We start from the raw sequence: 20,941 nt of genomic DNA on the forward strand, positions 1-20,941 counted from the left end.
GATGTCTCCTCACGGTTTCATATGAATATAGACAAGAGGCTGTAACTATGGTGGGGGTTGTCGAGATCGCCTTACGCTACATTGGCTACGAGCCCGGAGCACACAACGCATAAGAAATTCTGGAGCAGAGAGGGGAGAAAAAAGGGAGCAAAGATCAATTAATAATCCCATTATACAGAAGCGTCTGTTGTCTCACGGGCACATGATTTATGCACGTGCCTCAGCAAACAGCCTCTGAGTTAAAACCTTTCCAACGGAGCATTTACCCGCCAAATCAAAATGCGCCGTTTGCTCTTCTTTCCACGCATGCGCGCGTGTGCGCGGCTTGCTTAGTCTCCTTCGTTCCCGGCATTCTTCTCACAGTGCTACGCTCTCCGTTCCTAGCTGGCGTTCTGTTTGCTTAACCCTTCGCGCGCCGCTCCCTGCTTCGACCTTCCATTTTTATTTTCCCCCACTATTCCTTGCGCGCTCTTACTTTCCCGTTCAGCCCCGCCCCCTTCCTTTTACTGAGGACGGCGAGAGTTGGGGGCGGTTGGGCCGCCATTTTGTTCCTCGGGCGAGTGGAATCCGTACGCAGGGTCGATTAGTTCACTTAGGGGCTGCCCGGGGGATTTTTGCGAGGGAAGAGAACGGGAGGTAGGTGGGTGGGTAGGAGGGTTTAAGAAATAGGCATATCTATATATCGGACCCTGCTTCCTTGCTCCCCCCGCTACTTCCGGGGACCGTTTTAACCCGCCATGTCTGGAGAAGCTCCCGCCGGCGACCAGGTGAGCGACCACAGGGCCTTCCGAGCTCCATGAAGCAATTGGCGGGGAATGCCTTCTCGAGAAGGGGTGTGACTGGGCTCGGCTGACAGACGTCTGAGGCTTTGGGGAGTGAAAATGGCGGTTTCTAAAATAATGAGGAATAGGCCTTATTAACGTGCGCGTCTTTGTGTTGGTGGGGTGTCTGTACTTCTTTCTTCCGTTTTCGCCCCCGCTCATCTCATTTCCTAAATGTGGTGTGGATCTGCTATGTGCGCTTTACTTTCTCTTCCACGATCCCAGTTGCTGTAAGTATTTTCAATTTGTATATTCTCCAGTGGAGAATATACACTGGACACCACCCCGCTTTTTCTCTCCTGCAAGTTGTTCTTGGTAACTCGACAGTCACTTCGATTTAATTCAAGGAAGTTTACCATAAATGCCTATAGAACCATACTTCTAGCATGCACTTAATGACTTGGTTTAATCGGAGGCTGAAGTGAAAATTTCTCTTTTTAAATATTGTAAGACACTAGGGAAACAAATGTGTGCTAAACTCAAAAATAAAGCAGCCTAGAGGTTTATGCATTATATTTTCGTAAAAATATAGTAAAAAATTTGAAAAATGTTTCAAAATGTAAATTCTGAGCCCTGTGTACTGAGTTTTGTTTAATAAAATTGAGGTGATATTTAGAAACTGATGTTACAGAGTTGCTAATAAATGCATTAATGTTACATAAATGTGTCCTTTTTGAAAGTATGTTCTGTGTAGGTATGTACATCTAAGGAAATTATATGCAAAAGCTATATTAGGGTTCAAACTCAATGGACTCCTGACGAAAATTAGTTTTTACATAGATCCCTCAAGTTACTTTCAAAGCTACCTGTTAAAAATGTAGTTTAAGCTGTTCTGTTGAAATAATTTTTACTTAATTGTACGCAGATTAGATGTACAAATTTAAATATCACTCCTTTAAAATAAACATTACATTACCACTAGCAACAACCCAATTTCCCACAAGAGAAGCTGTGTAAGGACTTCATTTAAAGGAGCCAAAACACACCGCAGCAACAGAGAAAAGAAAATGGAGCATCTATACAACACATTCCAAAAAAATGGATACCCATGAAACTTTATCAAAAAGTCCCTGACCACCAACCCAATACAACACAACCAACACAAACTCTAAAAATAATTAAACGGCCATACATCAAGAATATCTCAGAAACTAACAGACTACTACAACCACATGGAATCAGTGTATCACACAAGCCAACTAAAGCCCTTCAAAATATCCTACGCAAACCAAAAGACCCAGCAACCCCACTGCAACAACCACTCTGTAGGACAAACAGAGTAGACTGGCAGAACACATCCGTGAACACCAACTGGCAGTCAGAAGACATCATGAAAATTTTGTAATTTTACAATATATATAAGCAGATTTAACCATAGTTTCAGTTGGGAAAATGTGACACTCCTAGACCAGACCAAGTCCAAAAATGCCAAGGAATTTCTAGAAGCCTGGCATTCTTGACAAATCAGTCATCAATAGACACATAGACATTAACGACATCTATAGACTATGCAAAAGAGACAATCAACCAGCCCAAATGAGAATAGTTTGGACCTCCCGTCTGGACTATTGTAATGCTCTCTACATGGGGCTCCCCTTGAAGAGCACTCAGAGGCTCCAACTTGTCCAGAATGCAGCCGCGCGGGTGGTTATGGGCGCACCTCATTACGCCCATGTAACACCTCTCCTGCGTGAGCTGCACTGGCTCCCAGTGGTCTTCCGGGTGCAATTCAAGGTGTTGGTCACCACCTTTAAAGCGCTCCATGGCATAGGACCAGGATATTTACAGGACTGCCTTCTGCTCGGGGTACCGTCGGCCAAGTTATGTCGCTGGTGATACCCAGGAGGAGAGCTTTCTCTGTCAAAGCTCCTGCCCTTTGGAATGAATTGCCCCCGGATATTCGTAACATCTCTGACCTCCGGGTCTTTCGCTGTGCCCTCAAGACCCTACTGTTCCGACAGGCGGGGCTGTCTAACTGAATGATTTTAAATTGGGTTTTAAAATTGGGTTTTAAAATTTGGCCAAAACTATTTAATGATTTTAATTAATTTTAACTATGATATTGTATATTTATGTTTTTAATCTTGGCTATACACCGCCCCGAGTCCTTCGGGAGAAGGGCGGTATATAAATAAAATTATTATTATTATTATTATTATTAATAATAATAATAATAATAATAATAATAATAATAATAATAATAAAAAAAGACTCCAGCACTTCTCCACCAGTAGTCAGCATCCAGATCAGCATAGATTAATTAATTTCAAGGTTAACTTCAGACCAACAATAAGTAAATCAGACCCCAATCAAGAAACTGCCAAAGAGCCATCAGTAAACAGTCCAACCAAAGAATCTCTTAAGACCACCCCCTCAGACAGGCAAGTCACCAGAATATAAACTGACAACAAACAGCACTCCTTACTTGCACTGATGATGTTACCTAGTTAGAGTAATGAAACATCTGCAAAAAAACAAGCTCAGAGAGGGCCAAGGACCCCTCCTTTCAACCCTGAGCTACAAATATTCTTTATTCAAACATTTTACAGTTTCTGTGGAAACAATGTTAGGGATGGCCTCCTCGATCTGGTTGCTTTGTATAATTAGTTTTGAAAGACATATTTAAAAAGACATTGTAAAAGCAAATTTGCCTCCTGAGTTCTCAGATTTCTGGGTATTATGTATATCTTTTTGTTTTGTTTGTTTTAGGAAAAAGATATAGAGTGGGGGAGGGCATACTCTACCATACATATCAACCAACATACATCCTGATTTCTGATTTTTTCTATGGGAAGTTAGATTCTTTGATCTATATGCAAAAAAACCCATAGTACTAGATAGATAGCATGTTTTATTTCAGTTTTAGGGGTAGATCCTCTGGGTGGCACACTTGTGCTGTATTCTAAAAACAATATTCATGTAGTTCTAGTCCAACTTCTTGTTTCCCACTGGAGCCAGTTAAATGTCTCCAGAAGTTCACAGCAAAGCCTAATGTTCTGTTCTAGCCACTGATATTTATTGATATTCTTCCCTCACTTTTATTAGTTACTGAAACATCAGAATTCAGAATAGGGCAGGAAATTATTTTTAGGATACTGTTTTTGTATCTAGTTTGGAACTATTAAGCTAGTATCTGCTAGCCTTCTTGCTGTGGTATATGTAAGTTTGGCCTGATTCTTCCAGCAACCCAACAATTTGAAATTTCACGTTATGCAGACATTTTTTAAGATGCAGTTGCTTGCTTTATTGCATATTGAAGAAGATCTAGGCATCTAAGAAACAAAGGACTCAACAATTCGGTTAAATAATGCTTTGAATACTTTCCTAACAGAAGTACATACAGTTGGATATACAGAAACAGATTGCTTAGCCTTATACTTATTTCAGTTTAGAGATCGAAATTACCAAAACCAGGAGATTTTTTTAAACATTCTGAAAATCCATTTTATAATCCATTGGAGTTCTTTTCTCCTGAGAGAGATACTTATCTTCTCTCCATTATACAGATGTGTGCATCCATTTATAGGATGGGCAGAAAACAGTGAAAAGTAAAAAGCTAAAGTAGTGTTTCTCAATGTTGGCCATGTTAAGCTGCTGGCTGGGGAATTCTGTGAGTTGTCCATGCTTCTGCTATGATTGAGAAACATTATTTTAAATTTATAATGGATAAAAAGGGAGTCTTAACAGGAATTTCTTTTGTATCCATGAATATGGAAAGAACATTACAGACATATTTAATTCTGTAGTCCAGTCATTTTTTTTAAGAAAGTCAAGTATTTAAATGTATTTTGAGCAAAACATAGCTATTTACTGACTACATCCATATATCTACTGCTGGAGAAGTCTTAGTAGTGTATTCCTGGATTCACATAGTGTGTGGTTGAATACTGTTATGAAAATGTGAATAACTGACAAACATGGAAATGAAATCTCTAGTTAATTAACTTAATTGATGACTTTAAACTTTCTTAATATATGTATTTGTTTATCACTTCCCATGGTAAGTTTAATAATGGCTCAACCCAATTTTATGGAATTACATATGTGTTTGTAAAAAGTTACATGTGTCGTGCAAACTTAGAGTAGTCACCATTTCTAGTTAGCATAAACCCAAAGCATTTAAAATCAAGCAGAAATTACTGTTTCAGATTTTTAAAGGAGATAAGTTGCTCCATGATACAGTTCTTTGAACTATTCAGAATGGTTTAGTGCAGGGGTGGGCAATTGTGGCTCTTTTACAACCTGTGGACTTCAACTCCCAGAATTCCTGAGACAGCATTCTGGGAGTTGAAGTCCAGAGGTTGTAAAAGAGCCACAATTGCCCACCCCTGGTTTAATGCATTGTTTCTTAAACTATTTCTACTCTTAAGAATAGTATAGAAAATATTGGAATTGGTTCAAAGATCCAAGAGAAAGTCTTTAATATTTTTTTGGTTCTATTCTATTGCAAAAGAAATTCTTCAAATGGGAATATTTATAGCTCTGGGTTGAAATGAAGAGTCCTTGGTGCTTTCTGAGCTTAGTTGTCTTCTTGTGGACATTTCATTACCCAAACTAGGTAACATCATCAGTTCTAGTAAGAAATATTACTCTCAGGTTATATTCTAGTGGCTTGCCTGTTAAAATTGATGGGAGTGGTTTTGAAGGTTCTTTCATTGGTCTGTTTACTGTTAGTTGTTTGGCATTCCTTGATTGGGGATTAGCAGTGATGGCAAACTAGAAACGTGTACCGAAAAACCACCCATACCAATCAAATGCTACCAAAACAACCCAACCGCCCATAAGAGAAGCTGTTTAAGAATGTAATTTAGAAGAGCACAACATACTGCAGTAACCCTGAAAAGCAGAAAAAGGAAACGGCATCTATACAATATCTTTCAACAAAATGGATATCCATACTTCATCAAAAAGTGTCTGACCCAATATAGTACCACTAATACAAGCTATAAAACTGCCATACATCAAAAATATCTCAGAAACCATCAACAGAGTATTACAACGACACGGAATCCACATAAAACACAAGTCAACTTAAGCCCTCCTAAACTTCCTAAATAAACTAAAAGATCCAGCAACCCCAGAAGAAAAAAACGAGTTTTCTACAACACACAGTGTAATGACTGCAACAGCCACTACATAGGACTAACAAGACTGGCAGAATGCATCCACGAACACCAACTAGCTGTCAGAAGACATGATGAAAGCTCTTTACTTTCAGAGAATATAGACAGATTTAACCATAGTTTCAATTGGAAACCATGACCATGCTAGACCAAGCCAAATCCAAAAATGCTAAGGTATTTCTAGAAGACTGGCCCTCTGACAAATTAGCTATCAATAGACATGTACACATAAACAATATTTACATAAAAGTAGTCCTTGACTTACAACCACAATTGAGCCCAGAATTAATGTTACTAAGTGAGATTTCCTCCATTTTACAACTTTTCTTGCCACATTTGTTAGGTGAATCACTGCAGTTGTTAAATCAGTAACATGCTTGTTAAGTGAATCTGGCTTTCCCATTGACTTTGCTTGTCAGAAGGTCGCAAAAGACGATCACATGACCTAGGGACACTGCAACCATCATAAATATGAGTCAGTTCCCAAGTATCTGAATTATGATTTCATGACAGTGGCAACGATCATAAGTGTGAAAATGGTCATAAGTCACTTTTTTAAGTGCTGTAACTTCAAACAGTTCCTAAATGAACTGTTGTAAATCGAGGACTACTGTACTATGTAAAAGAAACAATAAGCTAAAAGGGAAACAAAATGGCCAAAACACCTTCCCACCAGCAATTAGCACCCAGATGAGCATAGATTAACTCCAAGATTAACATCAGTCCAACAATCAAGAAATAAACAATAGCCCAGTCAAGGAACTGCCAAACAAGCTAACAGTAAACAGCCCAACCAAAGACCAACACTGACAGGGCAATCCATTAGAATATAAACAGAGAGCAAACCCCACTCCTTACAAGCACTGATACTGTTACCTAGTTTGAGTAATGAAAGGTCTGCAAACAAACAAGCCCAGCGCACCAAGGACCACTCAAGAAATCCTTTCTTTCATGAAAGAAAAGGAATGGCAGATTTGTCCTCAGGTATAAAATTGAAACAACTAGGGAAATAATTTTAGATGAAATTCATAGAAAATGTAAGATTTTTAAAGGTTTTACTATTGTTGTGTATACAGATAGTATATTGAAAATGTAATTCAGTATAATAAGATCATATATTAAATTAGATCAAACACTGGCTTTAAGATTTTAAGGGACTCCAGACCAGAAAAAGGATGAAATTATCATTTATAAGTTTTGTACATTTCTTTAAGGTTTCTAATAAAGTAATATATCAAAAGAATGGTTTATTTTTTGACTCCTTTTGTAGTTTTTACTAAAATGTGGGGCTTAATATGTAAACGAATTTTACATATTGTAAGCTAGTTGTTACTGAATTGAAAATACACATTTATATAGGCAGACAAACTGTTCAGTGGCCTTTCTTGTATTGCCCATATCTTTTCATGGATAGCCATATGTTTCAATTCTGTACCAATAAAAAATACCTATTTGCCTAGTAACATGGTATCTGAAAACTAGATGCTTTTACAGTTTGAATTATATATGCTCATAAATCTTGTCAGTCCCAAACCCAAATAAGACAGTGAAATCCATTTGAGTCCAATCTTTTATTTGCTTAGAAGTAATAGAATCTAGCCAAGTTCAAGCTAGATGTAATCTGAAAGATTCTGTTTTCCCCTTCCCCATCCAGTTTGGACTACACAGTCTCTTAATCTGGCCCCTCTCTGGAAAAGTTCTGTGTTGCCAAAGCTCCCTCCTCACATTGTTCCTCCATATGCACATTTTATAACACCAATTGACGTGAAGAATATTAAAGAAGAATATTAAAGAGGAACTAAAGAGGAAGTCTTCTCAACTGTTCTTTTAGCCATCCTGCAGTTTCTGTTGTCCTAATTCTGTTCTGATGACCTACAGGATATGATTTCCCCAATTTTTCAGATAATATACTCACTGGGGGAGGGGCACCAAAATATTGTTCCATAATTAGACACCATATGATTTAATCTAAAGCTTCAATTTATGCTTGACTTGGAATAAATCATGTTGAATTTATAATGTTTATTTCTGAGTAAATTTGTATGAAATAGCATCCTATAATTAGCAATCAGAGTTGAGATTCTAATCTACAAGAGTTTTAGAACTGTAGTTTGTCTAGAAGAAATGTTCAAAATCCTAGCTATTCCTGAGTTTTACTAGGATTAAGCTTTGCTATAACGCAAAACTTATAATTAGTGCTATTCTTAAACTGTAATGTTGAAATAAATCAAGCTTGACTATAATCAGAATCTTTAAGATTCTTTTTAAGAGATATCTTTAAAAGATTATTGATTTGCTGAAACCAAATACTATGCTTAATAGCTAAAGTAGAAGAGTAATGTGAAAATATGTTACTGTTGTAATTACTTTAATATTCAAATGAAGTATAAAATATTACCATAAAATTTAATATCTAACTTTGCTTTGTCAGAACGGTTATTTTAGTTCAGGATATTGTTTTGATTTTCAAATACAGAATTTTTTAAAATAACATGATTATACTTTGTTAGCTCATAACAAGTGAGTTACTTGGTAGGTTAGATTTTAATAGCTATCATTGCTAGAAAAAATAGTCAATGTTTGTTATTGCCTATCAGCACTTCTAGCTTTCTGAAAGGGGAAGAAGATGGAAATGCTGTATTAATTCAATGCCCACACATGCCCCGCCCTCCCGTGCGCGTGCTCCCCCCATGCTCCCCACGCTTTTGGCAAGTGATGGCACAGTGGGCCCATTTTTCACTCTGCCCAGGCTCCAGGGGCTTTCTAGGAGCCTGGGGAAGGCAAAAAGGGCCTTCCTCAACACCCCCCCCCCCCCTGGAGGCTGGAAACAGCCCATTTCCCAACTTCCGGTGGGCCCAGAAGGCCCGAAAATCAGCTGGCCGGCGGGCACATGTGTGCTGGAGCTGAGCTACGGCAACGCTCATGTGCCCTCAGATATGGCTCCATGTGCCACCTGTGGTACCTGTGCCATAGGTTCACCATCACAGCTCTAGTAGTTTCACTTCATCCTGTTGTGCCATGTCCAAAGAGTGGTGGTATTGTACTTACCAGTTTCTAGACCAGTGTTTCTCAACCTTGGCCGCTGGACGATGTGTGGACTTAAACTCCCAGAATTCCCCAGCTAGCTCTGCTGGCTGGGGAATTCTGAGAGTTGAAGTCCACACATCGTCCAGCGGCCAAGGTTGAGAAACACTGTTCTAGACCATTGAAAAATGGATTCCCACAGAATTCCATTCTTTATGCCATTGAACATTGACATAAAACTTCTTAGGGAGGATATGCTAATGAGACTCAGGAAGCAATTGATATCATTGAAACTTGTGTAATTTGGGCTAAATGGGAGAGAGAAGTTAAATCAAGGCAAAATAGGTTGACTCAGCCTTCCATCCTTTCTAAGGTAGGTGAAATGAGGACCCAGTTGTGGGGGCAATAAGCTGACTTTGTATAAATATACAAAAGGATGAAGGCTATTGCTGAGCACATTGTAAGCCGCCCTGAGTCTTCGGAGAAGGGCGGCATATAAATCAAATTAAAAAAAAAAAAAAAAAAAATAGAAAAATAGATTTAGTGATGGATATTCTATTTTAATTGACTTAAACTCCTGAAACAGTTTTGCAGCCTAATATATTTCTTGGTCTTCAGTTGTCACTAATTTTACAAAACACATTTCTATGATTGTGGCTAACCTTTAGAAATGTTTGGTATTTTCAATTAGTGCAAAACAAAGCAGCTAACTTTGTTTTAACTGCTATCTGATGTCAAAATCTGAACTAGTAGCCAATTACGTGAGTTCCTTCTCATTTTATTAGGTATTATTTAGGATGTTGATTTTAAACTCTCTAAATTATTTAGAATCTCACCATCTAAAAGAACTTTATGAACTTGCCTGACCATTAAGCTTCATAAATGAGGCCCTTTCTCTGTTGCAAAAGTTTCGTTTATATGCCATATTGAAGGTCTTGCTACTAGGCCATAAAATACATTTCTTCAGAAATTGCATTTGGCAGCTCACCTATTTTCCTTTTATCAGAATAACCAAGAAACATCTGTTTCCTCAGATTTCTGATCATTAATTTCTCTATTGAAATTATATATTTGCATTTTTAATTTCATTTTGCATTGATTCTAAGCCACCTTGGATGATCAGATTGCAGGAAAAGTGAGGTATAAATTAAATAAGCAATATAGAAAAATATTGTTGTGAAAGAAATATTGAGAATTTTTATTACAGGTGTGAGCAATCCTTTCTAGCTTGGGGACTGCACTTCTTTTTGCCTTCCCTGTGAGTCAGATAAGTCAACAGAACCAATATTTTTAGACTACATTTTTCCCATTTTTGTGGGGCAAAATTGATTATTTAAGTGATGCCAGCTGAAAAAAAACCCTGTTATGCCCCTTCAAATATTATCTAAATGTGTATTCAAAGACAAGTGCAAATTTCAGCTCGTTTTTCTAAAGCTTTTGTTTAGTTGAATTTTGGAAGGTATGTACAACTTGTAGACAATTCTCCCCCATTTTTAAATGTTATTAGGTGTTTACAAAAGCATTCTAAATGTTTATTAATGGTATTGCTGCATGATACATACATGTAGTCCTTGACTTACATCTACAATTGAGCTCAGAATTGTGGTCGTAAATTATAGCAGTTGGTAAGCAAAGTGCTGTGATTTCTTCGCTTAATGATTGCAATCCTTGCTGTCCCCATTGCAGTCATTAAGTAGAGTCTTGGAGTGGGGGAGGACTTGGGAGGCATGGCAAGGCCTGCACTGCAGCACCTCTGCAGCTCACACATGGCCTTGCTGGGTCACCCAGGTTCTCCACCATCCTGAAGCACCCCTTGCACAGCTTCCTACCCTGCTGGATCCCACATCCTTGGGCCCATTACACCTTTTCTGAAGATTGCTTTTCCCCAGAAGAGACAACCAATGCACCACATTCCTGCATAAAAGCCACATAGTGCCATCCCAGAAGCGGGTTCCATTTCAGAAGCAGCTGTAAATTTGGAAGTGGGACCTGGTGAGGCGGCAAAAAGGCTTAAGGCCTGTGGTGACCCAGCCAGGTGTGAAGTAGGCCTAAGGGACTCAGCAGGGCAGAATGAGGGGAAAGATGGGGGGTGGGGGCAGCTGCAGCATCCTTGCAGTTGGTTGTAAAGGTGGGTGGATTGACATGAATTTCGTTCATGTAAGCATGGGATACATCAGAGGCTGTAATTTTGGACACAAGCCATAAATTCCTTAATTCAGCACTGTTGTAATTTCAAACCGTTACTGATTAAATGGCTATAAGTGGAGGACTACCAGTATGGTCAATTTCATAATTGGTTCGGTTGCTTTCTGTTACCATTTCAAGTGCAAAGTAATCTCTACCACCTTGGTTTACTTTTTTTGTAGGCTGTATGTGGTTAGCAGCAGCAGTCTTGGCTGTTGTCACTTCCATGTTTTTAAGAACCAGCCTATATGAATAAGAGGCATTCTTCTAGATGAAGATGTTGATAGAAGTCAGCCCTTTGCTTTGCCACATACTTTTTCCCGTTTGGCACAGTGTTTGTCCTTACGTACCATGTTTTATATTTATACTTGGTATAAATGGATCTTTAGCAGGAGGTCTCAAACAAGGCATTCCAGATGTACTTTGTATCCAGATTCCTTTGTGCATGTGAGAAGCATTTAGATACACTCCCTCAGCTTTGCCAATCTAGAATGAATATTCTACATTAATAGCTCTCCATTGTTTTGTTTCGTTTTTCATAATGAATATTTGCCAAATTAAAAACCCAGTTAACTATTACCTTTCCTATCCAGCATTAGTTTTTCTCCTTAAGGATCATCTCCTAATTGCTCACATGCATACAAATTCATGTATATACATTTTATTATTGTGTTGACCTTCAGATTTTCTAATTCTTTCTCCTGGGTTCCTATAGTTCTTATCAAGTTAGTTTCCCTGTAGTTTCTTTTTTCATTCTTGGTCATTTTGACTCCTAACTCGCAAATCTCAGTTTTGTTCTGTTGCACTATTTTTTGCTCTATTTTTTTTCCTTATGCTAGATAACGTTTCTGTCCCCATGACTTTTGAGTAGTTTAATGTATTTAAATAAAATAAATTGCATTTATCTTAAGTTGGTCCAACTGTTAGAGACTACACAGATAAGTTTGGTGAATCTATACTCTGCCTGATCCTTAAGCTATCTTACATTTTCAAGTCTTTATTTTCTCAAAATTGCATTTTATATCTGCTCTTCATTAATGACCAAAGGCAAGAGACCTATTTTAATTCGAATAACTGTACAGATAGTCCTCAATTTATGACTGGTTGCTTAGCAACCGTTGAAAGTTATGATGGACCTACCTAGGGACTACTTGTCATCTGGATTTAAAGTCACAATTGTTGAGGGGGCTCTGGTCATGTGACCAAACTTCAGGTGTTTGACAACCAGTCTGCATTTACGAATGTTTGCAGTGTTCCGTGGTCAAATGACTGTGCTTTACAATGGTTTTACTGTTTTCAATAAAATTGCACCTGTAGCAAAACATTTATTGCTACCTGGTTTGTTTAATGACTGCACAAAAAATAATAAAATTGGGTCGGTCATATGACCGACTTGTTTTATGATAATCATGACTTAAGATCGTGATGGGCAAACTCCATTATGGTCGTAAGTTGAAGAATACCTGTACGTTTTCTTGCTCTTTTAAATAACTATATGAGATCATCAGTATTGAAACAAATTACATACTCTACCATATTTGAGATAGCAAATTCTAAGCTTATAGGAATTTTAAGTTTCTTTCTGCCCTTTCAAGAAATGGAAAAGACTTAATTATTATGAAATCTTTGTATCAGCATGAAGAGCAGGTTACTTAAAATTCCTTGAAATGGAATTGCACCCTTCCTTTCTTCTTTGTTTTGCCTTTAATTTGAAGCTAAAAGTGCACCTCACCCTAATATACTTGCTCATTCTATCAGATGGATGGAAGGATGGAGAAAGAGACAGGGAGAGACAGAGACTGTCCTTTTCAAGTAGAAGAGCAGAGCAGAGAAAATAACACTTTTATAAAAGAAACTGATGGTAAATTCTGTAAAGTAAAAGTATTGAGGAGATCCATCCCAAACAGAACAACATCCACTCATATTCACATTAGCTTTAAGTTCTGCACTTAACAGCTGAAACTGATTGGCTTCTTGTTACCTAATATTGAATCACCTTGGATCATGGTCAGGTTGGTTAGAGTAGTTACAATGACTTCTGCTGTAGAACATGATAATAACATTTCTGTTCTGCGGCTGTTTATATTTTAATATGCAAAGAAATTTCAGTTAAATGTGAACTATACTGTGGTACAGTAGAAAATTGGTATTCAACTATTTTCTTCTAGGTTCAGGAAATTTAATGAAAACCATAGTTATTAGGCCCATAAAAATGTGTTTGGGTATATTATCTGAAGTATTGCATTTTCAGCTTTTTTTTTTTTTTCAATTTCTGAAATACCCCATGCTTAAATTACAAGCTAATTGGATAACAATGTGTTTTAGATTTCATATGTACCTTTCTGACATAGCCTGTTAAGAACATACTATCTCAAATTTGAGAGGTCTAAATATTTAGTCTCTGAAATTGGATTTAAAAAATAAGTAGGATTAAATCCTACCATTTAATAAGAAAAAATAATCTCTTCTCTATGGCATTTTATGTTCTGTGTACAGACTTCTTTTAAGTAAATAATTTGGTAGGGATTTACAAATCTAAGGTATTATTATTATTATTATTATTATTGTTATTGTTATTATTTTTATTATTTAGTTTAATGTGATATTCAAACATTTCTCCCCTAAAACATGCTTTAAAACATACATTCACACACCACAATCCCCAAATAAGCCTCACAAAACATGCATAGTATTGTGATTATGATTTAATGTTACTATGTGAACCAATGCAATAATAAAGAAGCACGGAAGAAATTGGATTTAACATTTTTAGTACTGGCTTTAAGTAATCCATCCAATGTAGTACATTCTGTCGGTACTTTTTATGTTCCTCTGCGCATGCTCAAGTGGTGGAAAAAATATACCACTAGTTAATTATAACTATGATTATATATGAAAGTTACAGATTGTGGGTGGCATTGGATTTACCATGTTATTTATTGGCTCTTAACTTTCTGCTCTGTGTTTTCTAGGCTGCTGAATATGTCCCAGAAAAAGTAAAGAAAGCTGAAAAGAAACTAGAAGAGAATCCATATGACCTTGACGCTTGGAGCATTCTCATTCGAGAGGCACAGGTTTAGTGAAATAGGATTACATTTCCTTATCAGTGGGTCCACTCACAATGCTTGGTTCTCAAGTAAATGTGAATACATTTTACATATTGTAAATATTATTGGTTTTTAATTTTTAGAATCAACCTATAGACAAAGCACGGAAGACCTATGAACGCCTTGTTGCCCAGTTCCCCAGTTCTGGCAGATTCTGGAAACTGTACATTGAAGCTGAGGTTAATATTTTCATATTTTTTTCTTAATCATATAAGAATTTAAGTAGGGTTGAAAAATGATTTCTTAGGTTCATACACAAATTCAGGTAAAAGAGGAGCTGAACATTTCATAATTTATGTAAAATAGGAGAAAAGGGTAATTAAAGTGAATCCAAATATTTGGGTCTATATGATCTGGTGATTGTTGCATTGTGGACTTGCAACAACATTAAAACAGTTTCAATGGTATTGGAGTGCTTTAGCCTTTTATTTACTTGTCGTGTCAATTTATTGCCTCCTGTGTCATTTATTTAGAGCTCCTTTTTGTGCATGTAAAGTTAACAAATGGTTTTATGACCTTTTGGGCTCTAATAGTATTTCCGAACCTGATTTCAGTAGCTGAAAATATTTTTCTGGGTTGGAGGGTGGAGATGCAGGCAATTTTTATTTGACAAACAATGACATGTGTCATATGCAGATTTACCCAGAATCAAGGGTGTAAGTACATACATCAAGAAATTCCATAATCAGAGCAGGCAAGCATTTTATCCTGTTTTGTTAAAAGCCTAGAAAGACCTAAGCTTTCTGGAAAAAAAATTTTTTTTTTCTAATTCTTTCTTTGGATTTTTAGGCCTTTCACTCCTGTGCAAAGATTACATTTATTAAAATGTTTAAAAAAATGTGTAGATAATAATTTTTCTGTAGAATAACATTACATAAATTAATATAGTCAGGATTAAAAATCTTCTGCATTATGTCATGTATATGGCATAAAATGAATAAGTTAATGTAAGATTTTTTTAAAAAAAAAGAGACGAGTACAGAGTATTACAGGATATGCATTTATGTTAAATGCCTTTCAGAGATTAAGTAAAAAAACTGGTTGACATTGTTGGAATAAGTATATAACGCACATTCAAATATAGAGATACTCAGTTACATGTTATGCTTTGTAGGGATACATACCCCCACCCATTCAGCAACATATATGTCACTCCAATTAAGACAATACTTTGTGATTAACATGTACTGGTGTTAAAATTTTCTTTTTAGGGCAATTTATTTATGATAAGCTGTCCATCCAGGACTATTCAACATAAATGCATATAATTGTGGTATCCAGCATTTTTGTTCCATGAATATTAATTTCTTACATATCCAGGATAAATGTTGGATACTATCCTATATTTTTTCTTTTGTGCATATAAATATGTATGGTTATCACAAGTTTAGATAAAAGAAACATTCTAGTTCTTCTGTTTGTTTTTAGGAGACTTGAAGAGCTGCTTACTTTTTGGCGGGGTCTCAATAGAACATGATGTAGTACAGGGGTGTCAAACTCACGTCTTCACGTGATGTATCCTGACTTTTCCCCTTCACTAAACTGGGTGTGGACATGATGCATCTGGCCTGTGGGCTATGAGTTGGACAGCCCTGATTTAGTAGATTTAAATCTTGATACTACATTTGCCTTCTTAGTATTTTTTTTTTCCTTAGTGGAAATATTGGGACATCTATACAAGTAAGCAGCTAAACTAAATCAACACAATATGCCTTTCTTAAGTTTTTCCCATTAATAACACTAATACATTCTGAGGAATTTTATGTCATAAGCAGGCTTATTCTAGTAGCCTACTCCAGTGCCTTGAAATTAATTTGGTAACAGAAATTAAGATAAAGGTTTTTGCCTGAGCATTTTTTCTGTATGCTAAGAAAATGTAAATTGGATTTTTTTTTAAAAAAAAAGAATCAGATATTGGTAACTTTAATTACAGAACAGTTGTAAATGATGAGTAGGTTGTAATAAAAATAGAACCTTTTAGTAGTCTGCCTTCATCCTAATACGGTAATTGAACAAAGTTCAGAATCCAAATACTGTCTATCATGGTCATCATACTTACTCCCAGCTCTCCTGATCGTGTTCTTTGATGCACAAAATATCCCTCAACTCATTACAAAGCAGCACTTACAACATACGAAAGGGAAGTTGGGTTTTTTTCCTCTTATTTCCATGCTTATAAGCAAATTCTTTGTACACAAACATCTGTACATCTCAGGTTTTCAGCCAGTTAGGATACATATAGGGCAAATTACCAATCCGTAATTGAGTTTATGTATCTTCCTTGCCTGATTTAAGGCTTGCCAGATTTGTGGAACTGAAACTAAAAATTCCTGACCAACTAAATGTTGTCTATGCTGGCTAGAAATTCTGAGTTATAGTCCTGCACATTTGGAATGAGAAGATATGTATTTCTTTCTACAATTGGAAATAGGATTAATACAAACTGTAAAGTCTTTATTTATATTATAGATCTTTGTCTTTATAATTATTATGTCACCAAGTAGTTTATTGAGTTTGCAGAACTCCTAAGCATAGCAGAAACATTTTTTTCTTTGCTGCAGATTTCTTGAATTTTACACATAGCAGCTTAAAAACCTCATTTGACACATTGAAACCTCTATTGTTTTTAATAAATGCTTTAAATTATTATTATTTGAAAACAGCTTTGAGTTAAAAATGGGGGGGAAAGCAATGCAGCAGATTGCAAGAAAGAATATTTCGGAGTGATATTTAAGGAAGAGTAATTTTGCAAATAAGACCTGAATTCCAATTGTAGACCAGTTCTTGTAACAATTCTACTTTTAAACTTCTGCCATGATATGTGTGAAATATTTTTGCACACCAGTCCTTAATAATTAGTATATCTTTCCACTTACAAAAATATAAATATTGTCAGTTGGAGCAAAACTTCTGTAAATGATAGGAGAAAGAGTGATACCTTCACCATTTTTCTTACACTGGACAGTATCTTCAAAGGAGGGAAATAAATCAGAACATCAGTTTTTCTTTAACAGTTATTATACCTTTATTGCAATATTGCATTCAGTGATCAGATGCTGTACTTTGAAAAGTTCATTTCCTTTATGGTGAATAACATTTCTAGTAATTTTTCTTTTATTTGTGCAATTTAAAAAACTAGATTATGTGTTATAAGCTCCCTAATGTTCATTAGCATTTCTTCAAGGAAGGAATGGAATTATGGCATTTTTGTTTCTTTCTGCTTTTCCATCCATACTTATAATGCCAAACGTGTGTGGATATGTTGAAAGAGAAAGACTTGCTTCACCGAAAGAAAATGAGTGAGATAATGTTCTGGGAATCCTTTTCTGTAGTGTATCTCTACAACTCATTTCCAGGAGTTTCTTACTTGTATATAGTATTAAAATATTCTAGACATTAAGTTTTGAAGTGATAACTCTTACATTTATAAGCTATATCATTTGACTCTATCCCTAACATTTTAATTCCACCCCTAACTTTAAACAAAGTTATTACTCGATGAGATTTGAGGACATGAACAAGAATAGGCTGTGAGTACTTTGGATAAAGCTTTGTATTAAGAGACTGAGCCTTGTTGGGAATATTAGTAAGAGAAATGCATGTGTAAGTTACTAATATTGGTAAATATTAGTAATATGATTTATGTGAATAAAAAATAACTGTTATATTTTGCTTGATCATCTTTTTGCCCAAGTGAATACAATCCAAATAGAAGCACCAATAATTGAAGTAATAATGATAATAATAATCTTCGTGCACGCGTGCCAAACTTGCGCTCCACGCAAGCACATTCTTGTTTCTGTCCAGCTGAGGTGCGGCAATCCACTCTGCCGCGCCTATCAGCTGTGCTAAAAAACGAGAAATTACGTAGAAATAACGTGGGTGGGCGGGACAGCCCAGCTCCCAGTCAAAGAGAACCGGTTCGGTGATGTCAAATCATCACTACTACCGGCTCGGCCGAACCGAGCAACCCACCACTGGAAGAATACTAAAACTGATGGGTACTGAGAAAACTTTGTGACCTGTTATTTTGGCCAGAAGAAATAGTGAATCATGAGGCAGCTGACATCAGCAAGTTCTTCCTTGCGTGTTGACTATTGAGAGAAAGACAAGTGCTAGGACAAGATTTCTGCTTCAAAATACGTCAAAATACTGAAATCGATGAGTTTTGAAGCAGTTGAATGCAGAGGTATGACTGTATTAAGTATTTCTAATAGGAAAAGGAAAAACCTTTTTTCTCCATATTATATAAAATTGTATTTTGATTAGGATATATCATTAACGCCATGAGCCCTCCGTGCCAATATGCACCCGTTATAAATAAGAAATTTCTGAGCAGGTCTAAAATCTGCACTGTACAAGCAACTGTTTGTACCAAATCACAGTTCAGTACTTTAAATACTCTCTGGTAGTAAGCCTTGGGTTTAAGACAGAGGCTTTTCCATTCCTACTTGGAGATACCAAAGATTGAATCATAGATGTTTTGCATATGTATGCTGTGAATGAATGGGAGATTCTTGTCTATATGATAGGCATATGATGATAAGATAGGTGATATGATAAGGGAAATTATTTTAGTACTTGCTAAACAATTTTAATCATAAAAAGAATAGGTATTAAAATCTCTTGTCTTTCAGAATATCACTTCTTTGTCTTCAGTTTTAGTTGATGTTGTCTTCAAAAATATTTTGCATTGTATCCATAGAGATATTTTCATGTTCCTTATATTTGTCTGTCCAAAAATACACTCTTGACTCATCTTAATTTATAGTTGTTCAAGGAATAGAGTAATATTGCAAAATCAATCTATCTTCATCTCTTTTTCATCTTTCTCTTAATCATCTATGCGGGCTAGGAAGACTGCATGGTGAGCTAATTTTCATTCATGTTAAGTAGGGAGAATACCCAGAAGCAGCACAATGGGCAGAATCATTTACTGATATATTTTCATTTGTCTGTAGAAATGAATAAAGCAGTACAGATTATAATGGGAATAAACACGCATTGTCAACATGTTCTGTGAACTAAGCTAAATAATTTCATTGCCTGCCCTCTAGAGAAGAACAAATGGGGGGCCCTTCAGGTGTGGGAAGACCGCTTGCTATTTTGCATTTTTGGGTTGGTAATCCATATATTCTCTAAAATAAGTGTGCCTTTTGTCGATGGAGATGCTGATTATATTAGAAGTGACAGACTGCATTTGGAGTTCCTGAATAAAGCTTTGTTGAATCATAAACTCTTACTTGGCTTAGGGAAATTAAAGAAACTGGCATTTTCTTTTTTCTTTGACATCTGTGAACACAACTTCATAAAGCAATCAAATATTCTTGGATAAACTTCAAAATCTTCAACATTGCTTTGCTCCATTTCTTTACATTGGTTTATTTTTTCTATGCAAACTTCATACACTCGACTGTTGACTATGTGATTGGCATTTGGAATATATTGATGAATTTATCCCACCTATAAAGGGTTTAAAATTGTAAATTTTGCTCATTTCTATAATGTTTGCAGTACATGGAAAAAGATCTAATTATATAAACCTGTTCTTAAGAGACTAACAATAAGCATTTATACATATTCTGATCTAAAACTTAAGTTTTAAACTAAGAAAATGTAAGGGGGTTGTACTTAGTAATTATTAGAGCAGCAATAGGGAAATCTAACTTTGTAAAATTGTAAGAATGTACAAATAATTTCCAGTTTCAATTTATTTTTAGTTGAGGCACTATTTTTATATCTAAAAATTAGAATTTTTGATAAATTGAACAGAGCTATTAAGAAATAGTAACATTGTTACATAATTTTATTTAAGTGTAGTAACTAAAAAAAACTCTTAAAAATGCTGCTTACACATTATACACAAATCACAATATTTTCAGCTTAAAGGAATATACTGAGCGTTTCGTGTATCTCCTTGGGACACAGATGGATGAACTTTCTTTTACTTTCTCTTGTCATATGTTGTTTCACTTGTGGTAAGTTTAATTGAAGTTACTCAACCAGAAGATTTGTTCTGGAAGATTTCTTACCTACCTCACAGGGTTGTTGTGAGGCTTAGTTAAATGTTTCAGCTCCTTTGTCTATTAATTATAAAATTTTCATTTATTTGTGGGATGTATTTCCTAAGGGACAATAATATATTAAATTGCAAATGCTATTTGTTTGGCTTAATTTTGTAGAATGGATAGATGAATACTTATGGTGAAATGCTAAATATATAAGCTAAATGTATTAGGGAAAATTACTTCTATTTTGCAAAGCAGTTTCGGTAAATATTCTAGGTTTCCCCCCCCCCCCCCCCCCCGCATGACTGTGAGGAAGAAATTGGATAAATCTGAAACCTACTTAAAACCTAAACTAAATAATTTAAGTTTGATATCATATAACATTTTGGTTAAACCCTTACAGCTGAACATGATACCTTCTGAACTTTGTAGATTTGTGAAAACGATTTGTGGTTCATTCACAAAACAAAACTATGGTTTCATACACACACACACACACACACACACACACACACAATTTAATCAGTCAAAAGTATGTAATGGCAATAAAATGAATCGAATTACTTAGATGAATATTTAGTTAAAACCTTGACATTCTCTAACTGATAAAAACTCACGTACAATTATATTTAAATTGAAGTAAAATGTCAGTTTTTCATTCCACAATTTGTTAA

General features: G+C 35.9%; 1 protein-coding gene across 1 annotated transcript in view; it reads left to right on the top strand.

Annotated features, from left to right (window-relative positions):
* Window positions 1-544: 544 nt before the first annotated feature.
* CSTF3 (cleavage stimulation factor subunit 3) overlaps window positions 545-20,941 on the top strand; it is a 65,700-nt gene continuing 45,303 nt past the window's right edge. Inside the window, exons 1-3 of the mRNA XM_070934495.1 lie at window positions 545-767; window positions 14,125-14,226; window positions 14,343-14,438. Coding sequence (XP_070790596.1) covers window positions 738-767; window positions 14,125-14,226; window positions 14,343-14,438 — 228 coding nt within the window. The 5' untranslated portion in view covers window positions 545-737. The remainder of the gene's footprint in view (window positions 768-14,124; window positions 14,227-14,342; window positions 14,439-20,941) is intronic.

This window comes from Pituophis catenifer, unplaced genomic scaffold (assembly GCF_029215685.1).
Source record: "Pituophis catenifer annectens isolate HBS135680 unplaced genomic scaffold, rPitCat1.0.hap2 SCAF_1, whole genome shotgun sequence".
Classification (NCBI taxonomy): Eukaryota; Metazoa; Chordata; class Lepidosauria; order Squamata; family Colubridae; genus Pituophis; species Pituophis catenifer.